At 36.9% G+C, this 22,701-nt stretch overlaps 1 protein-coding gene across 1 annotated transcript in view; it reads right to left on the bottom strand.

Annotated features, from left to right (window-relative positions):
* Window positions 1-1,922: 1,922 nt before the first annotated feature.
* The window catches only part of TACR3 (tachykinin receptor 3), a 28,885-nt gene continuing 8,106 nt past the window's right edge, over window positions 1,923-22,701 (bottom strand). The window contains exons 3-6 of the mRNA XM_051617953.1: window positions 17,316-17,504; window positions 16,101-16,251; window positions 3,719-3,915; window positions 1,923-2,264 (exon numbers count right to left, since the gene is read on the bottom strand). Coding sequence (XP_051473913.1) covers window positions 1,949-2,264; window positions 3,719-3,915; window positions 16,101-16,251; window positions 17,316-17,504 — 853 coding nt within the window. The 3' untranslated portion in view covers window positions 1,923-1,948. The remainder of the gene's footprint in view (window positions 2,265-3,718; window positions 3,916-16,100; window positions 16,252-17,315; window positions 17,505-22,701) is intronic.

Here is a 22,701-nt window from a genome sequence, read left to right as displayed (position 1 = left end):
GAAAAGTTGTACATGAGCTGACAGAGGACTTTACAGCAGGTGTTTGTAATGTAGGTTTCTTTTTCGTGTGTGCAGCTATCCTGAGTCTTCTCAGCCGAGTTGTTAAGCACCTGTGAAGTTTTAACATTTTTAAAACAGAATATTTTGGGGAGAAAAATAGAAAAACATTTTAATAAACATTGCATGACACTTGCTTGACTACTGTACACTTTTTTTTTAAAGGAAAAGTAGGAGCACAACTACGGCATGATGGAAAATAGAGATTGTTTATTTTGTTGTTTTATTTTTTTCACCAGAAATGGGCATTGCTGAAAAGCATGAACTGTCATTTCAAGGGAAAGCTATGAAGGAACAGAGCTCTTTGCTTCAGTGGATTTATGGTTAGGGCTTGGGATAGAAGAAGTCAGGAATTGTGATACATTTTTATCAGACTACAAAACTTTATGACCAGGTTCTCCAGTTATTCCACGTGTAGAGGGTTTAGTGTTGAATACCAGATTTACTTATTTGAGGATATTTGACATTGTGCAGGATTTTGATTCAGCAGAGTGATAGAGCAATGTACTGAAATCACAATACAAATACAAGTTACACTTAGCAGAATATAGCAATCAACTATACAGATGAATCACAATAAAAACATGATTCTCATTACTAGTCACTTATGATATGCTCACCACCACAATCTGGGCATCCACAGTTCCTTGGAAGGAATGTGGACTAAAGCCATCTCAAGCTTTCTCTCTTCAAACTTCCCTTACTTGATTGGTCAGATTTGATACTTTGTTGTATTGAGACGTGTACGTGTCCGGGTCTGTCTTACTCAGGAAGACATTCACACCCTTTTGCTAAAGTTTTGATTAACTGTTTGAGAACATTCACACAACTAGTTGACCCACACAACTGATACAGCTGTCTTATCTAAAATACTGCCCTCTATGTATCTTGAATGAATTGGCTGGGAAAGTGTCTGAGCAGCAGTGCTTAATGTTTTCAGATGCAGGTGAGGAGTATTTTTAGATGCACCTAGCCATGGGAAATTTGATAAAATAGCTCAAATATTATTTTTTTCTGGTGAAGGTGTTTCATAGTGAAACATGCTAGTGTATTTTCTCCAGATAAGAGTTCATTGTTTCAGTGGTATTTTGTGTGTGTGTGAATCTCTGGTTTAAAGTCTTTTGACCTCTCTAAAGTCAATCACAAAGCCCTTGTTAGGGTCACTAGAGAAAGATCTTAGCCTTAGCACCAAGATAAAAAGGTATAGGACATTCATCTAAGCAATACATCCTCCTACACATTCCATTGGACTCTAAAGTTCACTAATGAAGAAACTTCTGTAGAATTTAACTTAGTCTCTTAGAGAATTTCTCCTTTTAAAAAAAAGCATTTTTCATATATATTTAAGAAATTGTACTGTTGCAGAGCTGAAATTCATTCATGTGAACTTCATTTTTTCTATTTGTCTGGGAACAGGTTTAAGTTGGAAAACAATTGAGCAGGTGGGGGCTCATTAAGTCTTCATTATAAAGAAATTGTTTTATCAGATCTTATGCTATTTAGTTATTGTAAAATTAATACACTCATAATAGAAAGTGTGGTACATTTCAACTTCACTAAGTAAAGGAGCCCGTTACATTTCGGTAAATGAAACATAAATGTCACAGGTCAAATGCAGCTAAAACCATGGTTTTTTGTGCTGCTGGCTTATTTCAGATGGTCCCTACGAACATTGACATGTGTAAGGTGCAACTGTGCTTTCAGACTGATGCATACATATGTTTTCAAGTACCTCTTTCTCTCCAAAACAGAAAAGTGAGTGATGCCTAAAATATTTATGGCTGGGCTTCATCAGCGGGATTGTTTGCTTTCCTGTGGTATGAGTATCTAGTCTCAAAGTAGGAGAGCATTGTCCAGTATTGCCATTCCAGCAACAATCACCGTGAAATGCTTAGGAATAATCATCTACTGGTGTGTGCAGTGAACTGATGAGACTTGAGGCTGTGGAAACAGTCTTGGAATTCCTCTGTGAACAGCCATTGAAATTTGTGTCCCTCTGCACTGCTCTCTTCTTATGGCTGGTGTGGGTGTTGCCTCCATCATTAGTGTCAAGCACCACTGTCATGCTGGACTCCATTCTGGACACAGCATATAGGCTGCTCTGCCGCATGGGATGAAACCTGGCTGCCTTGAGCTCTAGCTCATCATAGCTGGACACCTCAACAAAGGGGCACCAGCGGAAAGCTCGCTTGAAGCCGACTCGGAACCTGGGAGGAAGGATCTTGGTGAAAACATGTACTTGCAAGAGCCAGCACAGGTCTTCATCTGAAAATATAAACTGTGCTGACAGGACACCAACTTGGCTAATTGTTTTACCCCTAATCCTGTTTGTGGTGAAGTTAGTGAGAGTTTACTTGACTGAAGTCGAAGTAGGGTGAAAAAAAACAGTGGTAATGGCTCATTTATCTTTCTGATTGTCTATCTACTTTCCCTGCATTTTAGCATTGGAATTTTCCTCATACTCAATTTCCCATCCTTTGCCCAGGTTTAAGTAAATGAACACCAGCTTTCATAGCACTGTCTTCGCAGAAAATGTTTTGATTTGACCTGTAATGAAATCTGCACTTCTGTTTTTATCTTATCCAAACAAGAAACTTTGTGGCATTCTTTTCTCTAAAATTCAATCCTAGCTTCCAGATTCCAATACACATATGCTTCCCTCTCTAACAGAGATGCTTACATGGGAATGACGTAATGGCTAATGTTCATATAAAACATTTTTATTAGACTACTTCAGATGGGTATTCCATGATTGTTACTGGGGTTTTATAAATATTTAACAAAATTGATATAAAGCTTGTCAGCAATTAAACTTGACACTGGCTGCTCACTGATAAGAGCTTGTAAATAATATTTAAGAATACTTCTTCAGTACTGATTCAGACTGAGTTTTTGAACTACTTAATTGTTCTTGGCTATCTTTATCAAGCAATTCTGGAAGAAATACCAAGAAATGGGATGGCCGGGATGATATTTGTTTGCATCCTGGTCCTATAAGCTAAAATGAAAAACGTGACTTCATTCTGCAATTCAGTAGTCTCAAACTAGCAAATATCTTTAAAATCTCACCAAACTCAACAAGTGCAGTGCCTTTGAAGTTCACAACATAATGCATTGCTATCAAAGAGTACTGTAATTTACTGTTGAGTAATGAGAATATAAATATTTGTTAGCATGTTACGGACCTTAGAGTGCAGTAGGAATCTAATGGGGAAGTATAAAGTACACAGTAAATCACATTTTATATTGCATCCTTGCAAAACAAATTTGTGGCTAGAATTAGTGAATGTATAGATTGCCCTGTATATATCACCAATATCTGCCTTCACTTCATTTTAATATTTTGCAAGCCAAAAAATATTAAACTGCTGTAGATTTAGACTTTGCATATGGAATAGGAAAGGGCTGGTTTCTGGATACTGAATTTTGCACTGAAATTTTAAGTAGATCAAAATATTTACTGGAAGTGCGCACTTGTTTTTTTGAGATTAGTTTCAAGTACAAACCTAGAGAAGTTTAGTTTTGTTTTCTTTACCACTAACTGAAAACTATTCAAGTGAAATGTTTTTGCCTTTTATCCTATTTAAACCACTTATATTCTCATCGAAGTCATGCATACAAACATGCATACGAAACTCATGCATTCATAAGCAGCTCTTACCTCTTATTAAGACAGCAGTAGATAATGGGGTTGTACATTGTAGAGCTCATGGCAAGCCAAAAGCTGGCCAGATAGATTTGCTGAATGTATTTCCACCGATTTAATTGTTGATAGATTGCAGTAACTATGAAGTAAATGTGGTAGGGCAGCCAGCAGGTGGCAAATGTCAGCACAACCACAATCATCATTTTTACCACCTGAAAGAAAGAAATAATGTTATTTTAATATACATATGAGCCTTTTTTATTTGGACTAGTATTTCAAGATCTGTTAACATAATAGCATTTGATTATGAGTGTCATAACAAAGATTAATATGCCTTCATAGAATTCTCCTTTTAATCTGACTTTCCAAAATTTCTATTAATTTTCCTCTTTTAAAAATGTTTTTATTTTTTATTTTCCTTTAGGAAAGAACGTGCTCCTTTCCTAAGGAAAATAACATGAAAAATCTCTTCTAACTTTATTTGTATTGTTTCTTCAAAAAAAGTATTTGCTTACTTCCATCTGGCTATCTAAGATACTACTTCTTTCTGTTCACCTAATCATGGAATAAGGTTACATGGTGTTTATTTGGCCACCTCATTTTGGCCTTTATTTACCTTGGTATCTTATTCTATTCTGTTTTCCTTGTCCCTATTTATTAGATTTAACTGATTAGATTATTTTAGATTTAACTAAGCACTAGGTTGTACGAAATTTGCAATTGCAGTATCCTATTTAATTCCAGAAGCTTAACAATTTCCTTGGCTGGTGATTATTATTATTGTATTCTGCAGGCATCATAACATCTCTTTGCTTCCATGGTTTCCATTAAGCAGAAATGAATAGGAACTCTGTTTTGTGCTTGAAGTGCAAGGAGAGAAGTTGAGAGTCATGCAGAATTTTCGCTCCTGTCTTAACCTCTTTGGCTATATTAAATACTAGTTCAGTTACCATTTTCCACACAACACATTTTATTTTTTATAGGTAAAATGAAACCAATTATGATAGATTTTTGCTGGCAGGTCTCTTGTTCATTTGTATTGTGGATACTGAAGAATAACAGGGATTACTAGCAACAGTTCTTTTCATTTTGCTGTACAAGGTGCCGTTTCCTACAGTTTGTAGTTTTGCCAGGAAAAAAAAAAAGAGCTGAAATTTCCCATATCAATGTGTCTTTGGTTGGTATTTTTATAAAATTTCAGCTAACATAATTAGACCATTTTACATGTAGATGTCATGATGCCGTTCTTAAGTCATATCACATCTTCCTGTGGGAAACAAAGCAATTTTTTTCATTTAATATCTGGCACCAGTTGACAAGCTTTACTGCTGGTTGGGAATTTATTATACAACATTTTGCTTATGAGAATGCCTGTTATTACTGATACATATACTGGTCGTCACTTAAAGATACAAAAGGGGCATCTGTCCACTCATTAAGGAACATTGCTAATATTAGTGTCTTCTAAAGCACTTTTCATCAGTTAACTGTAAATCATTGCAGAAGGAAGATGATTATTATAAGGGAAACTTATAAAAACGTATCACTTTCACCTTTGGTGTGTGTACATCTATATGTCTATATCTAGTCATGTGTAGGTATATATGGGACTGTATATGAGATGTTGGTTAGTCGAGGAACAGGTGGTGACTCTATGTGAATAGACATTCCTGGATTAAAATACGTTTTTGAAATGATGCTATAAAAATATATTGTTAAATCACAGTATCATTAAAAGGGATGTCTTTCTAGTCCTTTGGACATAACTTGCACTATTATTCAGCTTTACATCTGTGCCTTGCACACATTGTGCAGGCAGAAGACTTAACTCCAAGTTTTACCACAATACTTTAGCGCTCTGTCAATTTCCAGGTGAACTTTGCTTCTTGCTTTGTTTTTATACCTGCCAGGAATTATAAGTATTACTTCAACACTTGAGAATCCAATATTGATATTTAATTAAAAAGTCTTGCAGTACCAGCTGTGTGTGAAATTATTCCTAGAATTATTTATCATTGGAATACCATAGGTATTAAATAGACAGATTTGACACGGATTTTTTCTTCAGTTTTTCAGAGTATAATCAGACAAACCTGTATGTATACTGAACATTTCATCTGTACAGTGCTTAAACACTGAAATAGTGAAGCTTCCCAGCAATAAATGTAGTTTAATCTGTTTGAACACTGCATCATTCATGCCACAGAGCTTCTAGAAATCACAGTAAGAGTGCAGGTTGCCAGTTTGGCGTATTGAATTGTGTTAACAACATTTTCAAAACAAAGTTAATGATCTTTTTTCTGACATCCAAATTCTCATTGGTCAGTTTTCTGTGTTGTATCAAAGAGCAAGGCCAGCACTGTTTTAAGAGTCTACCTAGAGGTCTCTTAATGCTAATAAACCTTCTCAGGTTGTACAAATACTTTTTATTTCAACTGTTGCACTCAAAAATTAATGCAAAATTAATTAAGCTGTGGTTTAACCCAAATGTAATATTTCAAGTTTTCTTCAGAGAAACAAAGCCCCAAATAACTATTTACATTATGACCCAAAGAAAATAATCCACTAAATTTTTATCCTAATTTCAGGCAATTTGATTATTATTTTAAATATTTTAACTTTTTTGTTTGTTGTTTTGTTTTTGGTTTTTTGTTTGTTTTAAAATGAAAAATCACAAGTTGCCCCCAGAAAATAATCATCTTTTCCTCAAGGTGACTGTTTAAACCAAAACGCTCATCTTTAAAACCAGTAAAATGAGCATAAAATTGTCTTATTGCTGCTTCTGTCTGGAAATCCATGGTTACGTATTAATCATAACATGAAAGCAGAAATTTCTGAAGCAAATAGTAAAACTAGACAAGAAAAAGATTATTTTAGATGGTCATTAGTGTTTGATTTAATTTGTAAAGTAAAATGTCTGTGGAATGACAGACAGTGAAGCACACTATGTTCTTAATCATCGTGGTTTGCAGCTGCTATTTCATAAATAATAAAAATTACCTAAAAATTAAAGGATCACTTTCCACTCAGATGAGGCTGTATCGGTCTGAGTTCCATGGAAGGGAATGTAATATACACATATGTGCATGTTTAGAGGGAGACACGCAATGTGGTTTCCTTATTAATGTGAGAAGTTTTTTTTCCTGGAATAAAAATGTGCTAATTTTTCCAGCAAAAGGAGGTGCTTAAGGAAAGTCAAGGTTGAGTTGTCATTTTTTTGAGTATTTATGTAGTTCAATGCACTCATTGGTGTATTACTTAAGGAGATAACCTAGAAGTGACACATTGCAATTCTGTGTGCTATAAAATAATTTGAAACATAGGGCAGTTACGGTTGGCCATGAAGGCAACCATAGAAGTTATGAGAGGAAAAGGCACTATATTGTCCTCGTTTAACCAGCTAAGAATGAGTATATATTGGCACAAATGGAGGAAAAGAAGAAAAGAGGAAGCTGAAAAGGTGGAAGATTATTCCCAATTTCCTTTTGTCTTTCAGAGATGGGCAAACACAGTGTGTAAGGCCCTGTTTATCGCTGTGGTTTCTGTCCATCCCTGTGCTCTTTCCAGTGTTAAGTTTCATTTCTTGATGATATCAAAAACTGGGAACAGAAACTGCCTTCAAAGTCTAAACCCAGGGTACTTGAATTTTACTTGGTATAAATCCTGATGAATGACTGCCAGTAAACTGTTAGGTTCTGTCAAGGCACAGGGCCAAGTATGAACTTGCTGCAAAAGCCTGATTGTCTCTTCCCAGTACGCTGTGATGTTTTACTAAAAAATCTGTGGCTCTGACAATACAAAGTTCTTTCTTTTTAATATGCCTGTTCTGTTTTTTGGTTTGTTGTTTTGTTTTTTTTTTGAGATATTATAATTTTCCAATTGATTTTTCCTCATTGTTGCATGGAATTCATTAGTAAGGTTTTCCTTTTGTGCACTAGGAAGCATTTCTGAAGCAAGCAAGCCAGAAAATTGCTGAATTCAGTTGTGCAGAACATCTAGCTCTGCTACTGCCACCATTTCACCATGGAGCTTTCCAAAATGCATGATTGCAGTAAACATCACCAGCCTGTGCCCCAGTGGCACTGTTTTCCTCTGATGTTATGTTTAATCTTCTTTTGTGTATTGTGGGCAGCACGGCCAGGGGAAAAAGGTTTTATTTCTGTTCCAGGTTTTATTTCTGTTCTGTTAAAATGAGTTGTACCAAGTCTCTCAGTTGTGTAACATTTAGGCAAGTCTTGGGACTAGATTTGGAATATGATGAAAAATCAAAGCATTTCATCAGCATTGATATTGTTGTCCATCTATGTCTAAGAAAAGCTGTCTATAAAATCTTAATTTATCTGCTTTGTTGTCTTGCTGTTCCTTTAAATTTTTTCTCTTTAAGTAAGAAGCATTGTTTCATTCATGAATGAGAAAAAAGGTAATGAGGTAATGAGAAAAAAAAGTATTTAAAAGAACAGAACAAACATAGGTTCATTGGAATTGGAGTTTGCAGGTTTCCTTTTGCTGTGAAACATTTGAAGCAGTAAAAGCGAAGAGGAGCTAACAGATTCTGCTGTGTTCAAAAAGAGCATCAAATATAGGATTTTTTCCCAACTGTTTTTATTTTGCATGAGAAACAAGTAGAAAAATGAGTTTGATTTATGTGTATCATTGAGAACAGTTATTGAAAGATTAGGAATAAAATATACCTGTCTGAGAGACTTAGTTGATGCTGGGGGTCTAAAGAAATTTATATTGGAAGGCACTGATTTGCCATCTTTAACTAAGACTTATCCAGGCAAAATTTTCCTTTTCAATCTGCTCTGCAGCTCCTATTGCCTCTCTAAGTCATCTTTGATATTCATTCTTCTACAAGGCCAGAAATTTGTCTTCTGATTTAATTTGCACCACCATCACACACTATAATGTCATTAGTTTCAGAACCTAAGGTGTTTTAGGTGTTTTGCAGATCAAATGAGAAGCATAGCAAATAGTTTAGGAACCCATACAGTGTAAGAATATTTTTTTTACCCACTCATAGATATTAACTGTACACATGAATGCAACTTAAACACAGTTCACACATAACCTCTGAGAGTCATAACTTGTTTCTCTTTCTGCTCTGTACTCTTGGAAGAAGTGAAATGCCAAACTAATACTGCACAAAATATTTCTCCCTGTGTACTAGGATGCAATTGGTAAATCCACTTCTCAGTCCTGGGGACATATATGGCACTTGTTAACTAATCACCACAGAACAAGGAGCTCCATTATGGCTTTTACTTCTCCACAGCGTTTACTTGGAGTAAACTATCTATCTTGCAAAAAAATTAGGATTCATAGGGATTTGAAATGTACAGAGACAGGATTGTTTTCTGAGATAAGAAGTGCTGTAGGTTTTCATATAATTTTGACATGCTCAGGGTTTTTCAACTCTCTTTGATCCCACAGAAAGTATAGACCCTCAGTAGCTGAAGGAGATGCACATTTGGAAGGAGAGGAGTTGGAGAGGTTGAAAGTCTTTCAATCAGGTAAGGTACTTGCCAATTCCAGTGCTTCACAAATAATTTCATTCTTCTGACTTGAATTTTCCATCCACTTTGTCTCAGTTATTTGAAATAAGGAAACTACTTTTCATTTCACTTTGCATCATTCCTTGCTGCAGACAGAATTCACAATCACTTTATTTAAGTTGTAAAGTTGAAAAAGATATTCTGTTCTAGTAAGTAGTTTTGAGTCAGATTGTTGTCTTACAAATGCTAATATGGGGTTCCCCCCAAATCAAAGCAATTCTAACATCTTTCTTGAGTGTCATAGCCACTGCAATTTTTTAATGATACTTTTCTAATGTTTCATGGAAAACAGCTTTGACAGTGACTTTGAGATTCTCTCAATATGTCAAGAAATATGTATTCCACTGAAGAAAAGAGTAAATATTTTGCTTAGGCTTTTTCCTTGTGAAGATGTGATTTTTACAAACACCTCATTGAGGGCAAGGAGAAGTTGTTGCCACAAGTCTTATATTACTTTTTCTGCTGCTCAAACTAAATGTTTTTTACTGTAACCTAGATGAGAAGTATAGGTAGGTGGCCTTATATCATTGTCTTGGTCTTCAGCATAGAGTAGCAAAAGAAGTTTATTTGATAGAAAATGACTCTGAATGGTTGTTGAGGGATCAGCATTACTGAATGCAGTTGTTTTTCTGAGATCTAGTGCTGAAAACAAGTGAAAAAGCTTATCTAGTGCTTTTGTGTGTAAAATTCACAGAAATAATTTATTTGACAGTGGTTTCCTTTTATAGATATGACTTGTAATGAGTGATGTGGCACAGTTCACTTCTGTGCTTCCAAGCAGAGATGAGATTTGGTGTGGGGGAAGCAAAAAATCATGTCTTATGTTTTCCTAGTAGTAGTAATTGGTTCTTAAGTTTACTTTCTGCCACAATTCTGAGAATGTTTTGGGACCTTCCAGAACCTAGCCAATCTTTTAAGTCTCACTTGAATTTTCCATTTAAGTCTTCAGAAGAATTGGCACGTGTTTTTTTTTTTTTTTTTAAACTAGACCTTATAATAAACATGCAATAAACAAAGACTATGCTGAATTATGCCAATTAAATATGCAAAAGTATCCCTAAAGAAGGTTGTCTTTTTGTGGGCTCCTCTCCATGGAAACTACCCTTTTGAACCCAAAAGTAGAGGGGAATCTGTGGTAGTCTTCAAAATAGGAACACAGGCTCATATTTCATATAGAAAGCCTAAAGTCTTTTGGAATTTTTTATTTTCATCTTATTCACTTAGGAGACTTGAATAAGTGACTTACATAATTAGAAACCATTTTTATGTTTACCATATTCCTGTATAATTTTGGCACAGGAGCATAATGGGAAAGAATACAGATTATTTAATATCTAGGTTTAAAAAAACTCTTCTGTCTTCTGTTGATAGTATAAAATTGTGTTGCCTGAAGATGAAATGAGTTATTCCTGAACTGTACTAATTTAAAATGCATGACAAAGTTCTGTTGAGGAAAAAAACCCACATATTTTAAGCTATTATTTTGCCATCATCATGCTTTTGCAATGAAAGTAACATCTTTCCTTTTAAAGGTTAAGAAAATGTATTTGTTACCACATAAGAAAAAAAAAAAAAGTCCCCCAGGCCTATTTAAATTGAGTTGAAAGGAAACTGTTAGTGTCAGTGATACGTAAGGCATATTTTGGTTTTGATGCACTTAGCTTGTTTTTATTATTCCATAGATGACTGTACAAGGTTATGAATTTGAGGTGAAGTAGACTTGTAACAGACATACAGAACATTTTGGAAATGTTTGGCCATTAAAGAGGTGGTTAAAGCTCTGGTCAATTATTCTTGCTAGAAAGTATCAGGAGTGTCATTGTCCTGACAGCATCTGCTATTTCTGCTTTTGTACCAATATTTTAACATTGCTTCAAGTACTAAAATATTTACATTATTTGGCCATAATAGTCAACATGCTGATCATTACTGCAATAGTTTGATACTTCTGTGGAATAAGCCAACCCATTCCAGGGTAGCTGAAACTGATTCCTAGGAAACCTGCTCCAAAGCCTGTAGAAATCAAAGGAACTCTTTGAGTTAGAGGAGGTATTGGGGAGGGCTCAGCAGGCAAGGCAGAGTGGAAGATGATCTCCACTTGTTCAAAAACCTCAGTTAAAAGCAATGTTGGAACCCAGGCTGACCTGCCTCAGAGGCATGCAGCTGGCCAGCTGTTGGGCTGCATGGAGTGTCTGAGTCTGTCACTCTTACAGGATGACAGTAAAGACAATATCTGTGTGCGCTGCGACCAGGTAAATTATTTGCTCAGCCTGGTTGCTGGGCTTAAGCAGGAAGTGGAGAGGTTAAGGACCATATGGGAATGTGAAAGAGAAATAGATTGGTGGAGCTGCACCCTTTATCCTTAGGGAAAAGGCAGCAGATGGTAGCTTCACAAGAGGTAGAAGATGCCCAGCCTTCTTGTCACCAGGAGGAAGGATGGGAACTGGGAGAGGATGGGAGGGAATGTAAGCAGATCCCTGCTAAGGGTAGCAGAAGAGTTCTCACTGGACCCTTCCCACGTTACCAGGTGCCCTTTACAGAACAGATACAGGGCTCTGGAGATAGGGGACCAGTCAAACAAGGATGCTGAAGAAGCCCTGTCCAGGGAGCTGCCAAAGCAGCCAGCTGGATGCAATAGGCCTGCTCCTGAGAAGTTGCCAAAGCAACCAACTCCTTAGATTAGGACTGCTTCTGAAAAGAGCAAGAGGAGGATGATAGTGATAGGTGATACCATTCTGAGGGGAACTGAAGGTCCCATATGCCAGCCAGACCTTCCTACAAGGAAGTCTGCTGCCTCCCTGGAGCCAGGGTAAGGGATATAACCAGGAAACTTCCTGGTCTGATATGGCCCTCAGACTATTATCCTCTTTTGATCTTTCAGGTAGGTAGTGATGAGGTGGAGAAAAGAGTTTGAGAGTAATAAAGAAAGATTTTAGGGCATTGGGGTGACTGGTCAAGGGCTTGGGTGCACAAGTTTTGTTCTCCTCTGTCTCTTCAGTCTTGGGGAATGATGAGTGGGTTAACAGGAAGACCTCAAAGATCAATGCCTGGCTCCAAAACTGGTGCTACCAACAGGACTTCGGGTTTTTTGATAATGGTTTGATTTACAGGACACTGGGCCTGCTGACATTGGATGGGAAGACCCTGTCCCACAGGGGAAAAAAGGTACTAGGGCAGGAATTAGCTGGACTCCTTGATAGGGCCTTAAACTAGGTTGGGAGAGGGTGGGGGATGAAGCCAGGCTCACTACAGATGAGCCTAGGGATGGTGTGGTGGTCAGGTCAGCTAGTCAGGCAACCTTACCGGAGGCCCAGCTTAAATGCCTTTATACAAATGCATGCAACATGGGGAATAAACAGGAGGAGTTACAGATGAGGGTGAGCCTTCAGGGCTATGATCTCATTGGCATCACTGAGACCTGGTGGGATGGCTCCTATGACTGGAACGTCAGAATGGAGGGTTATAAAATCTTTAGGAAGGACAGATGGGAAATGAGGTGGGGGTGTTGCCCTCTATGTCAAAGACCAGCTGGAGTGCATGGAGCTCTCCCTGGGGACGGATGAGGAGCCAACAGAGAGCTCATGGGTTAAAATTAAGGGGAAGAAAGGCCAAGATGGCAATAGAAATACAGGGGAGAAACACCACAGAAATTCAAGCACACAATCCTCAGCTCACTCACTGACCACATAGAACAAGTCTGTTGTCTCTGTCTGTGACCTGGAGTTGTTGCCAGCTGTTCTGTAACAAAGTTTTAACAAAAAAACTTGCATCAGTCTGTCAGTAAATACTTACACTGTGCAAGGTTTATGCACAGTATAAAGCCATTTTTAGAATTCACTGTTCTCTTATTCTCCTCTGGTTGCTGCTTGAAGGCATGAGCGAGGAGTGCGGAGTGATGTGTTCACAGCTCACAGCTGAGTTTTAGTAAAACTTGAGACAGTGCTTGGAAGCTGGTACTGTTGCTGAGTGTGATGTAGCTATTTGATAGAGAGCAAAGCAGGGCAGCTTCCAGTAATTTCATTTTATTTTGCTGTTCCAGTGCTGTTCAGAAAATTATCAGGAGGCCTGACTTAATTTTTTACCTCATTAGGGAAACTTGTTAAATATGGTGGGCAAATTATTAAAAAGAGAACACATTCCCAGAAAAAAAAAAAAAGTCCTGAAAAGGATAAAGGATAAGCCCTGCTTTTCCAAAGTTCTAAGCCCATAAAATAACTCTGTAAAAATATTTTGATTTTAACGTGCAATGAAAACAATTCCCCCATACCTCATGTCCCAGTCTTTCCCTAGGCAATTGCTAAGCATGTGAAGAGTGAAACTATAAAATGAAAATTATGATACACAATGTTAAGAAGTACTTTGTTAATTCCCTAAATTTTCAGTAGGTATTCAGCCCATGTACTTGCTAATAGAAACACTTTAATAGAACTTTTTTAAACTTAAATGTTTTTTTCAGAATATTGGTTATGCTGCCTTGCACTGTTATAAAAAGTCAGTCTGTGTGTATGTATTTAGGGAGGAGGTCATACATTGTCATTATTACGTTGATTGTGCAAGAACTTAGTTTAATTAATGGTAATAGCTATGGGAATGCATTACTCTGTTATCAGAGACAGGCTGAGTTACAGTTTTATATGGATTCCAGTCTATTAGTTCATCTCTGTGAATGACCAATTATGATTAATCTTTCCAAGCATAATTTATTTTATAAATCCTGATGGAGAGCACAGCAGTGGAACTGAAGAGCTGTCATGCCAATGAAGTCACTGATGCGGTTACAATATATCTGCACATAATTTAATCCACTTGTTGCCTGTGTTGAAGGCATGAATTCCAGTGCTCTCACTTTTAAAATCCTTTGTTTAAGGGCACTATTCCTTGTCTCATGCATATATTTAGAGTTCTAATAGGTGCTGTTTTTCAAGTATTCAAGGGATTTAATTGGACTCTTCATAGCATATAGTAAAAGCCAGCTTTTCTCTTCAGAAACCTTTAGTTTTAGAAGACGTGATTATTTTACTTAGTCATTATGATAGCAGGTGCTAAAGTTCTGAGGTTCTCCAAGTTAGCTTTTAATAATTTTCTTTCCATTCTTGCTTTTTCAAACTGTTCCAGAAAGTGTTTCCTACCTTTGTGTTTACAGTCAGACCCTAGGCACCCTCCACTATTTGCTTCCCTTTCTTCACTGGCTGAAAGGGCAGTATTGGTAATAGCACAGTTAATTGACCATCAAAATATTTTTCTCCTTATACTCTGTAGGAAAAGTAATTTCATACCTTTGAAAATACACTTTTGGGTAAGAGACAACATGGATGGCAAAGATTGTAATGGTAATTTTGGACTTTAATGGATAATGTTAGAAAGTGAAATACTGGTATTTTGAAATGATTTCATAATTTCTGGAAATTAGTCCAATAATTTCACTTTGGAACACATATGCAAAGCATATTATTTAGTTTTAAATTATAATTCTTAATAAGTTTTCTCTCCATTCACGTTCCAAGTGATCTTTAAACTGTTACAAGGCAATAGTAGTGATAGTACTAGTCAAACTGCATTTTGCTTCCTTAAGACAAGCTAGCATTTTGCTCTCTTAAAAAAACCTATGTAACAGTAAAAAAAAATACCACCACCACCTTTGGTTTCATAGGAGGCATTGCACATCATACCTTGAAGCTGTGTATTCATGTCTACCATTCTGCCAGCTGAAACTTGCCATAGAAAGTTTTGCACTTGTCTCTTATGAGTCTGAAGGTATATGAATGAGAAGATGATCCTGATCTTTCCTTCCATGTATCCTCTGCTGTAACAAGTTTTTCTGTGTAGTATGTGGGGAAAAAACACTTTCATACCCTGACAGTGTCCTGAAAGAAAGTGAACATCAGTGTTCTCAAGTATTTGCAGAAGAGCTATTGCTTCAGGACCCAATATACTGCACTCTGCTGTTGCTACAGTGTGGTAGCAATGTACCACTGTTCAAACAGACTCATAGTGTTAGGAAGCAAATTGAGCAATTGAAGATGTGCTCATCATTGTGAGTTAGAAGTCCATGTTTAGGTACCATTTTTTTTTTTTTTTTTCGAATTTGAAAGGCTGAATGCATTTTAGTAGGAAAAAAAAATCAATTTAAAAGCAGAAGAGCTGCCTTAATGAAGAAAAGTTAGGTTAAGAAAAAGAATGTTATAAGAAAGAAACAACCATGGCACTGCAACATAATGAAAACTGAACTGAAAATAGTCAAATAATCAGCTCTTAAGCAATCCACAGTCTTATTAGATCAGGGAATACTTAAAGTGGAAAAGACGGAAAGAAAACAACTGGGGAAAGTTTGCATTTCTCACCAAAAGTTACTGATTTGAAACTCAAATTATTCAATGTGAACATGCCTTTCAGCACTACTCTCAAAGATGCATGAACCTTAATGTGCTGAAAAGTACAGCAAGATTCACTTTTCTTTCAGTAGAATGAGAATCTGGCCTAAGAGGAGCTAATGGTTTGCTAGGCCATTGTTCAAAACTCAGTATTTTAGCTCTGTAAAGGCTAAACATTTGGGCTTAGTTTCCACATATCACACACAGTATATGGCACTACATGTGCAGCAAGAAGTTAAAATCCAAAAGTTACCTTTATTTAATGCTGGACAGTTATAAAAATAACAGCTAGCGAATATAGAAAACAACTTGTCAAACTTCCTCTTTTTTTAATTTTTTTTTTATTGCAGTAGACCTCTCATTACTGTTATTTCAAGTCACTTGGTGTTTCTGACAGAACATACTGTGATACTTTTCAACACAATCGCAGATTACGTTGTCAGGATTCACTTAGATTCAATGGAACAGTACCTTTCTCTTAGCTTTGAGCTGCTCATGATACTTGTTGGATGTGTCACCTGGTATTTCTCCTCCCCAGAGCGTAACTCCCACTATGGAATAAGTGATGCCCATGACAAGCAGTGGAAAGCAGTAGACCAGAACAATCACAATTATATGATACCTGCAATGAAAAAGCATTAAGCTGATAAGTGCTTTCAGAAAAGCTATACCAATGGGATGGGCTGCTAGCAGTCAAGAGTGCTACTGTAGCACAAAGCATGTTTTACATTGACTGACTAGTCCTCAGTGTTTTCACTGTCTCTTTGGAACTCTTGAATTGCACTGTAAATTTATTTACATCTTAATGCAAGTGATTTATGGCATTTCTAGTTCTGATTCTGAACTTGTGCTAGCACAAATTAAGAATGACTCTTTAAGTTTTCATTATTGGTGACTGTACAATAAGGTGTGTTTGTCATAACCAGCAGATTTAATTTTATTTAACTTAAATAATTGATTTAATTATTCCACAGACAAGTATCCTAAGGGCAAGCTAGGCATTTTGAACTCTACTCTGGACCATAAATGAAAAATAAGTATTTAAGTGGTATATTTATACAAAGGCCCTGATAAGTGTCCTGTGTTACCTGACATACTTCATATGGCAGATCTGTTGCACACTGACAAGGCAGATCTGTTGCCTATCTGCACCACAGTCATTGCTGCTGATGTAAGCACTGATGTAAGCACCAGTTACAGGTTTTACAGTTTTATTATTTGGATTAATATCTGAGATAAGTATTGTGATACTGCAACAGAGTGAAGTAGGAAAATCCAACCCTCTCATGAAGGGATCCAGATAAAAAAATCTGATCAGGACAAGGAGGGGCTGGAAATACTTGCTTTCCTGGTTAGACTGGAAAGGAAGATTGCTTTGAATTGCATGTTCTGTCTCCATTTCAGACCTCCCTGTCTATATAGAAGTAACCATCTTAAGTGAAGAAGTGGTTGTAAAACATGCAGCACGGGATGGAGGATGTTCATAGAAGTGGAAGAGAATAAAAGTATTCCACTTATCACTCAAAATGCTCTGTTTTCCAACTTAGAAGACTTGTTTTACATTTCTCAATGATCAGTGCTGTTGGCTATTCTGCATGTAGAGTATCTGCATGATCAACAGCTTTTGCCAAGTCCATTGCAAGTGTAGGCACCACCATGTACAAGTTTAAAAGAACAAAAGCTTACGTAAAATGCTGTTTTGGACCACCTGGCCATGCTACATAGCAAAGAGTTCTCCCAGGCATCACCTTGGTTATGGAGTATAGGCACTGGGGAAAGGCCAAAAGGAAAGCCAGAATCCATATGCTCCCAATGACCAGCTTGGTAGCAGCTGCAGAGAGCCTAGGTTTCAAAGGATCAATAATGGCCATGTATCTGTAAAAGAAAGAAAAACCTGTGCATAAGAAACCTTCAGAGATTAGTGTGTATCTAGAATCAACTAAAGCTTAGGGTTTGGAGGAGGATATAAGCAGAGATCATAGAATAGTTTGAGTTGGAAGGGACCATCTGGATCTAATCCCTGTGCATTGGCAGAGACACCTTCCACTTAGACCAGGTTGCTCAAAGCCCCATCCAACCTGACCTTGATTGAACACTTGCAAGGAGGGGGCTTCCACAACTTCTCTGGGCAACCTGTTCCAGTGTCTCACCACCCTCATAATGAGGAATTTCCTATTAATGTCTAATATAGATCTCCCCTCTTCAAGTTTTAATCCATTAGCCCTCTCCTCTCACTACCTACCCTAGTAAAAAGTCCCTCCTCAGCTTTCTTATCTTCCTGGAGTTCTGATGGCACTGTGCTCTTTGGGCAATTTGGCTCCTATGAAGGCAAGGCTGGAAAAAAAGAAGGTTCACTGAATATTATTTTAAACCTGTAGGACACCCGCTTAACCATTATGTATACTAGTAGAGCAACTATTCCTCAAAGGGCTAGTTAATCCTGTTACTGCACAACCTGATTGAAAAGAACAATACAGCTGGATCCTTTGTTACTCTGCTACATAATACAGGGTTTATCTCTAATTAAAAATATTAAAAGCAAAGCTGTCAGGTTTGTTAGTCATCTTGTAAAAAGTGACAGGAAGCTGGTAAGTCTGCATGCATTTGTTTCAGTAGACAAAGATGGGCTTTGGATCATCTGCTAAAGAGCTTCAAACTGCAACTGGTTCGCACAGAGATTGAGAGAGGAGCCAGATGAGCATTTCCTTGGGCAACATAGAAGCAATAAAAGCACAAAGAGAAACAGATCCATAAGGCATGAGAACATCTCATTCGCTTTTTCAGTTCCTGTGTTCTCAGTTAGGATAGCATTCTTCTTGCTAGATTTTATTGGCAACCCACATATGCTGATAACTTGAGAAGAACATACAAAAAAACAATTAAAAAGTTTACTCTAAGTAATTTAAAAGCTTAGGAAAAAAAGAGCAACAGTAAAAGAAAAACAAGTCTTGTTTTCTGTCTTTTGACCCCTGTTACAGATGCAAGGAACAAGGAAGACTGCATTGCTTTATATGTTCCCTATCACATACTTATGTGTTTTTCACATATTTCTTAGCAAGACTACTGCTTTGATTTCCAGACTAAACCCTGGATTAATGTATTTTCCACCAGCTTCCCTGATCACAGTATTTCGTTTCATTTAACAATTACCAAATAATGACTTACAAAATCTTTAATCATATTGATTAAACAGGAAGACTATGAAAATTTCTTCCACTATTAGGGGGAATGCTGCTAAGAATCAGCCAGAATCACATTTGAAGAAATTTGTGTAGTTCTGTAAAGCCAGTGAGATACTGGCTGTATGTATGCCTACACAGTGTTACTGTTATAGCATACTGAATAACTAGCTACAGGTTCTTTTATCTGACATCCTAATGTTTTTCAAAACAACACAAGGAAATGTTTTTTACATTAATATTTTGTTCCAGAGGGTTCCCAAAGTGCATGGAAAAATCCTTTTATTGAATCACAAAGTGCATGGAAAAATCCTTTTATTGAAACACAATGCTGTTTGTGAATTAATACAGATCAGCAATTTAAATAAAAAATTTCCATGGAAGAATTCAGTGTATCTGTACTTATTCAGGGAAACTGAAAATCTGATCTTCTGTAGTCATTGATAGTGTTTACGTTCTACACCATGTTCCCCAAACAATTACTTTTCTGAAATCAGAATTAGAATAGCAATGATTTAGGACCTCCTCAGGAATAACTAGGGCAAGTCAAAAGAAAACTAACAATATTAAAATATGCTTTTCTGTGTTTCCTCACGGTTTAGGTGTGGGGGTTGTTTGTTTATTTGTTTTTAAATTTTATTTTATTTTTATTTTGATTGTTTTATATGGAAACACCTGAAGCAGATAGAAAACCGGAATGAACATGAAAACCAGCTTGAATGTTTTTCTAATGAGAGTTTTCCAAATTTCTAGGAGAATGTCTGGGTAAGTTTCAAGTCTGGACTTGAATTGAAATCCATTGAAATAAATTGATAAGCTGCCATTGTTTTGAAAAAAAAATCCTTTTTTAGATGAATAAGTTCTGTTCTGCTTCTATTAGAAGAGCAGCACTCATTTGAATAGTAGGAAGGTGCATCATGTCATCATGTCCTAATTGTTACAGTACACTTAGATTCTATGCAGACTTGACCATAATCTTTAGGTACAGATGTTAACTGCAAGACGATAATATTCACAAGAAAATTCTCCTGAAAAGAATTTGTGTAAGTGCATCCATATTTACCTGCTACTGTAAACAAATTTAATTTAAGATATTCCTACTTTTTGAAATTTCATACTGGAAAGACGAGTAATTATAGAATAGATAATTGTTTTAGCAAACTTAACTCCTTTTATAGTTAACTATCGAATACATGATAAATCCAACATCTACCATCATAGTGGTACTGTGGTACTCTAGCCCTACTATACATGATAACTGTCCTAATACCTTCAAATATATAAATGCTCTCAGAAAAAAAGTGATCTAAAAGATGTTCAGTTCCAAATATAAATTTCTGTATCTAGAATTTCAAGCCTATTAATTCTGCATTTTTAAACTTACACATTTTTTTCCTACAAGGTAATAAATTCCCTTCTTCTTTACCTGCTTCTCCCCTCAGCTAATCTGATGCTTTTGATATTACATACTAACTATGAAATAGCTTTATTCAAGTGTTGGGTGTCTTGTACTGAGAGAGCAGCAGATCTCAAGAAAATACATAACAGGTGGATTGTTGCCCTCTACCCCTTAGTTCCCTTCCTCTCCAAAGAGTAAGTACAGCTTGGTAATGAAGATAAGTTTGTAGTCATGAGTCCTGTCTTTCAAATTGAGCTAGCTTGAGTGTGGGCTTCTGGATACTGTCCAAAATACTTAATGATCTTTACCTGTAGTAGGTGATAACCCATTAAACAAGTAATCATTTTCACATGCTTGTAGGACTCTTAAGACATCTTCTCCTAGCCTGGAATAATTCATTTCAATTGGTAGTTTTCTTCTGATTGCACGCTGACAGTGTTGTATGTGCTATTGTCAGATTTTTATTACATTCACGTAATTCTTATTCCCAGTTATATTATTCTTATTCCCAATAGGTACCAGCAGTAATTCTTTTTGGCTGAGAAAAAATTATGTTGTTTTATTTCCCTGTCTGGTGACTGCCCTTTAAATATGTGGGTTGTTTGTGTGAAATGACTCATACAGCTGTACTGATGGAAATCATAGCAATTGGCTGCCTGAATGAGGTAAGTTAAAGGACTAGGATCAGACTAAAAGCAGGCAACTTGACTTTCTTGTTGAAATTTGAGTGATAAGCCAGCAGCCTAGATTTTTTACAAGACATTAAAAAATATAGCGGGCAGTCATTCTAACAAACAAGATGGAGAGGAGGTGGAGGAGCCTTGACCATTCCCTTTGTCCCATGTCTTTGTCCAGGTAAGACTTAGCTGACCAGAGAGTATTGACAGTTCTCTACTATTGAGCCTTGGATAACAAATCAAATTTTTTCTAGTATGCCAATACACTGACAATTACAATTAACTATCTAACTTGTTCCCTAAGACATTTTTCTTATAAACAAAATTGCTTAATTAACATGGTGGGATATTGCTTTATAGCTGCAATTGTGACACTCAATTTCATCATGTAAGTTTGGTAGCATTTTCCTAGAGAAGCCATCATTGCCATAACTAAAGATAGTGGAAAAACTGGGATGACTCTCTATTGCTGGTTAAAAACCAGCTCTGTAGTTGAGCTGTCTCTGGATGTTAATCTCTGAAGCCAAAAGAAGCCCAGAAGAGAACTGAGTCCTTCCTGAACTATTATCTGTCATTTGCAAAGCAAGCTTAACCACTCCTGCCTGTAATTTTGTTTGCTGGAAACAGCAAACTGGTACCTAACAGTTATAAGTTTTTTGTCTATCTCTTTAGCCTCAACCTGGAGGAGTAGTAGCTAATTTTTCAGCTGGCCTTTGTCCTTGATTTCTGTCCATTTTGGCCAGACTGTTTCCATCAGGAATGAAAGCTTCTGCTAGCACAGGCTAGACGTTCCATACTTAGGTGTTTCCCAGAAAATTAATGAGGTGAGGAGGCTAAGTGTGGGATAATGTGTGTGTATGATGCAGGATATTACCCCTATATTCTAATTACCCACATCTGACAACTGTCTGTCATCTTTCATGGAGTAGCTCTGTCATTAGGTCTCATTTTCCTTACTGTTTGATATCCTTATGTATATTTTGTATAGTAAAGTGCCAGTTACAAGGGGGAGAAGTGGAATTGTGTACTGAATGGTGATGAACGTTGTGTAGAAAAAAGAGGTTTGTGTGAGTAGGCCAGGAATGAAAGGGAGAATGATGAGCTACAGGATCTAGAGCAAAAGCAAAAGAACTGAAACTGGGAAACATTTTTCTGAATGCAAAAATAAGAATAGAATTGAAGCAAGAATGATAAGAAACTAAAAGGAGGAGAAGCAAAAAAAGGAGAATTGTAGAATAATATCAGATAGAAATTGGGTTGACAGAGGAGATGGTAAGAAAGTGGGGTCATGCAAAGGCAAAAGACATATGAGAAAAATCAGTTCTAGTGGACCAGAGATTCCAAAGTAAGTAGAACTGATAGAAAAGCAAAATGTTTTGACAGCAGTGCTCTGTAGTGGCAAGCCCTTTTGCCCCTGCAGGTGTATGGGAGGGAACTCTCAAAACTTGTTCTGTGATCAGCCAGCCATAAGCTGCATGGAGGGGGAGCAGACAGACTACTCTGGTGCTCTGATGTCATCTCTCTTAATGACCGTTTTGATTCTCCACTGTTCTTTCTAGTGGCCTGGGCTTATGCAGTCCTTCTGAAGTCAGTGATAGCGGGGAGTGCTGAGGCCATCATAGGTCTGACGTGTTCTGTCAAATTTATATGTAGGCCTTGGATCTTCCCACAACTCTGTCTCTAAGTTCCTTAGAGGTAGGTAGGTATTTGAGCTGAAGCAGGATTTGTAATTGTTACAAGCAACTGAAAACATGTTACACTGCTGAAAAACATCCTATAGCCACATAAACATTCAGTGGGGTGCTGTGCCAATTTGC

Source organism: Apus apus, chromosome 4, assembly GCF_020740795.1.
Source record: "Apus apus isolate bApuApu2 chromosome 4, bApuApu2.pri.cur, whole genome shotgun sequence".
Taxonomy (NCBI): Eukaryota; Metazoa; Chordata; class Aves; order Apodiformes; family Apodidae; genus Apus; species Apus apus.
This window is presented reverse-complemented; position numbering and strand designations above follow the sequence as displayed.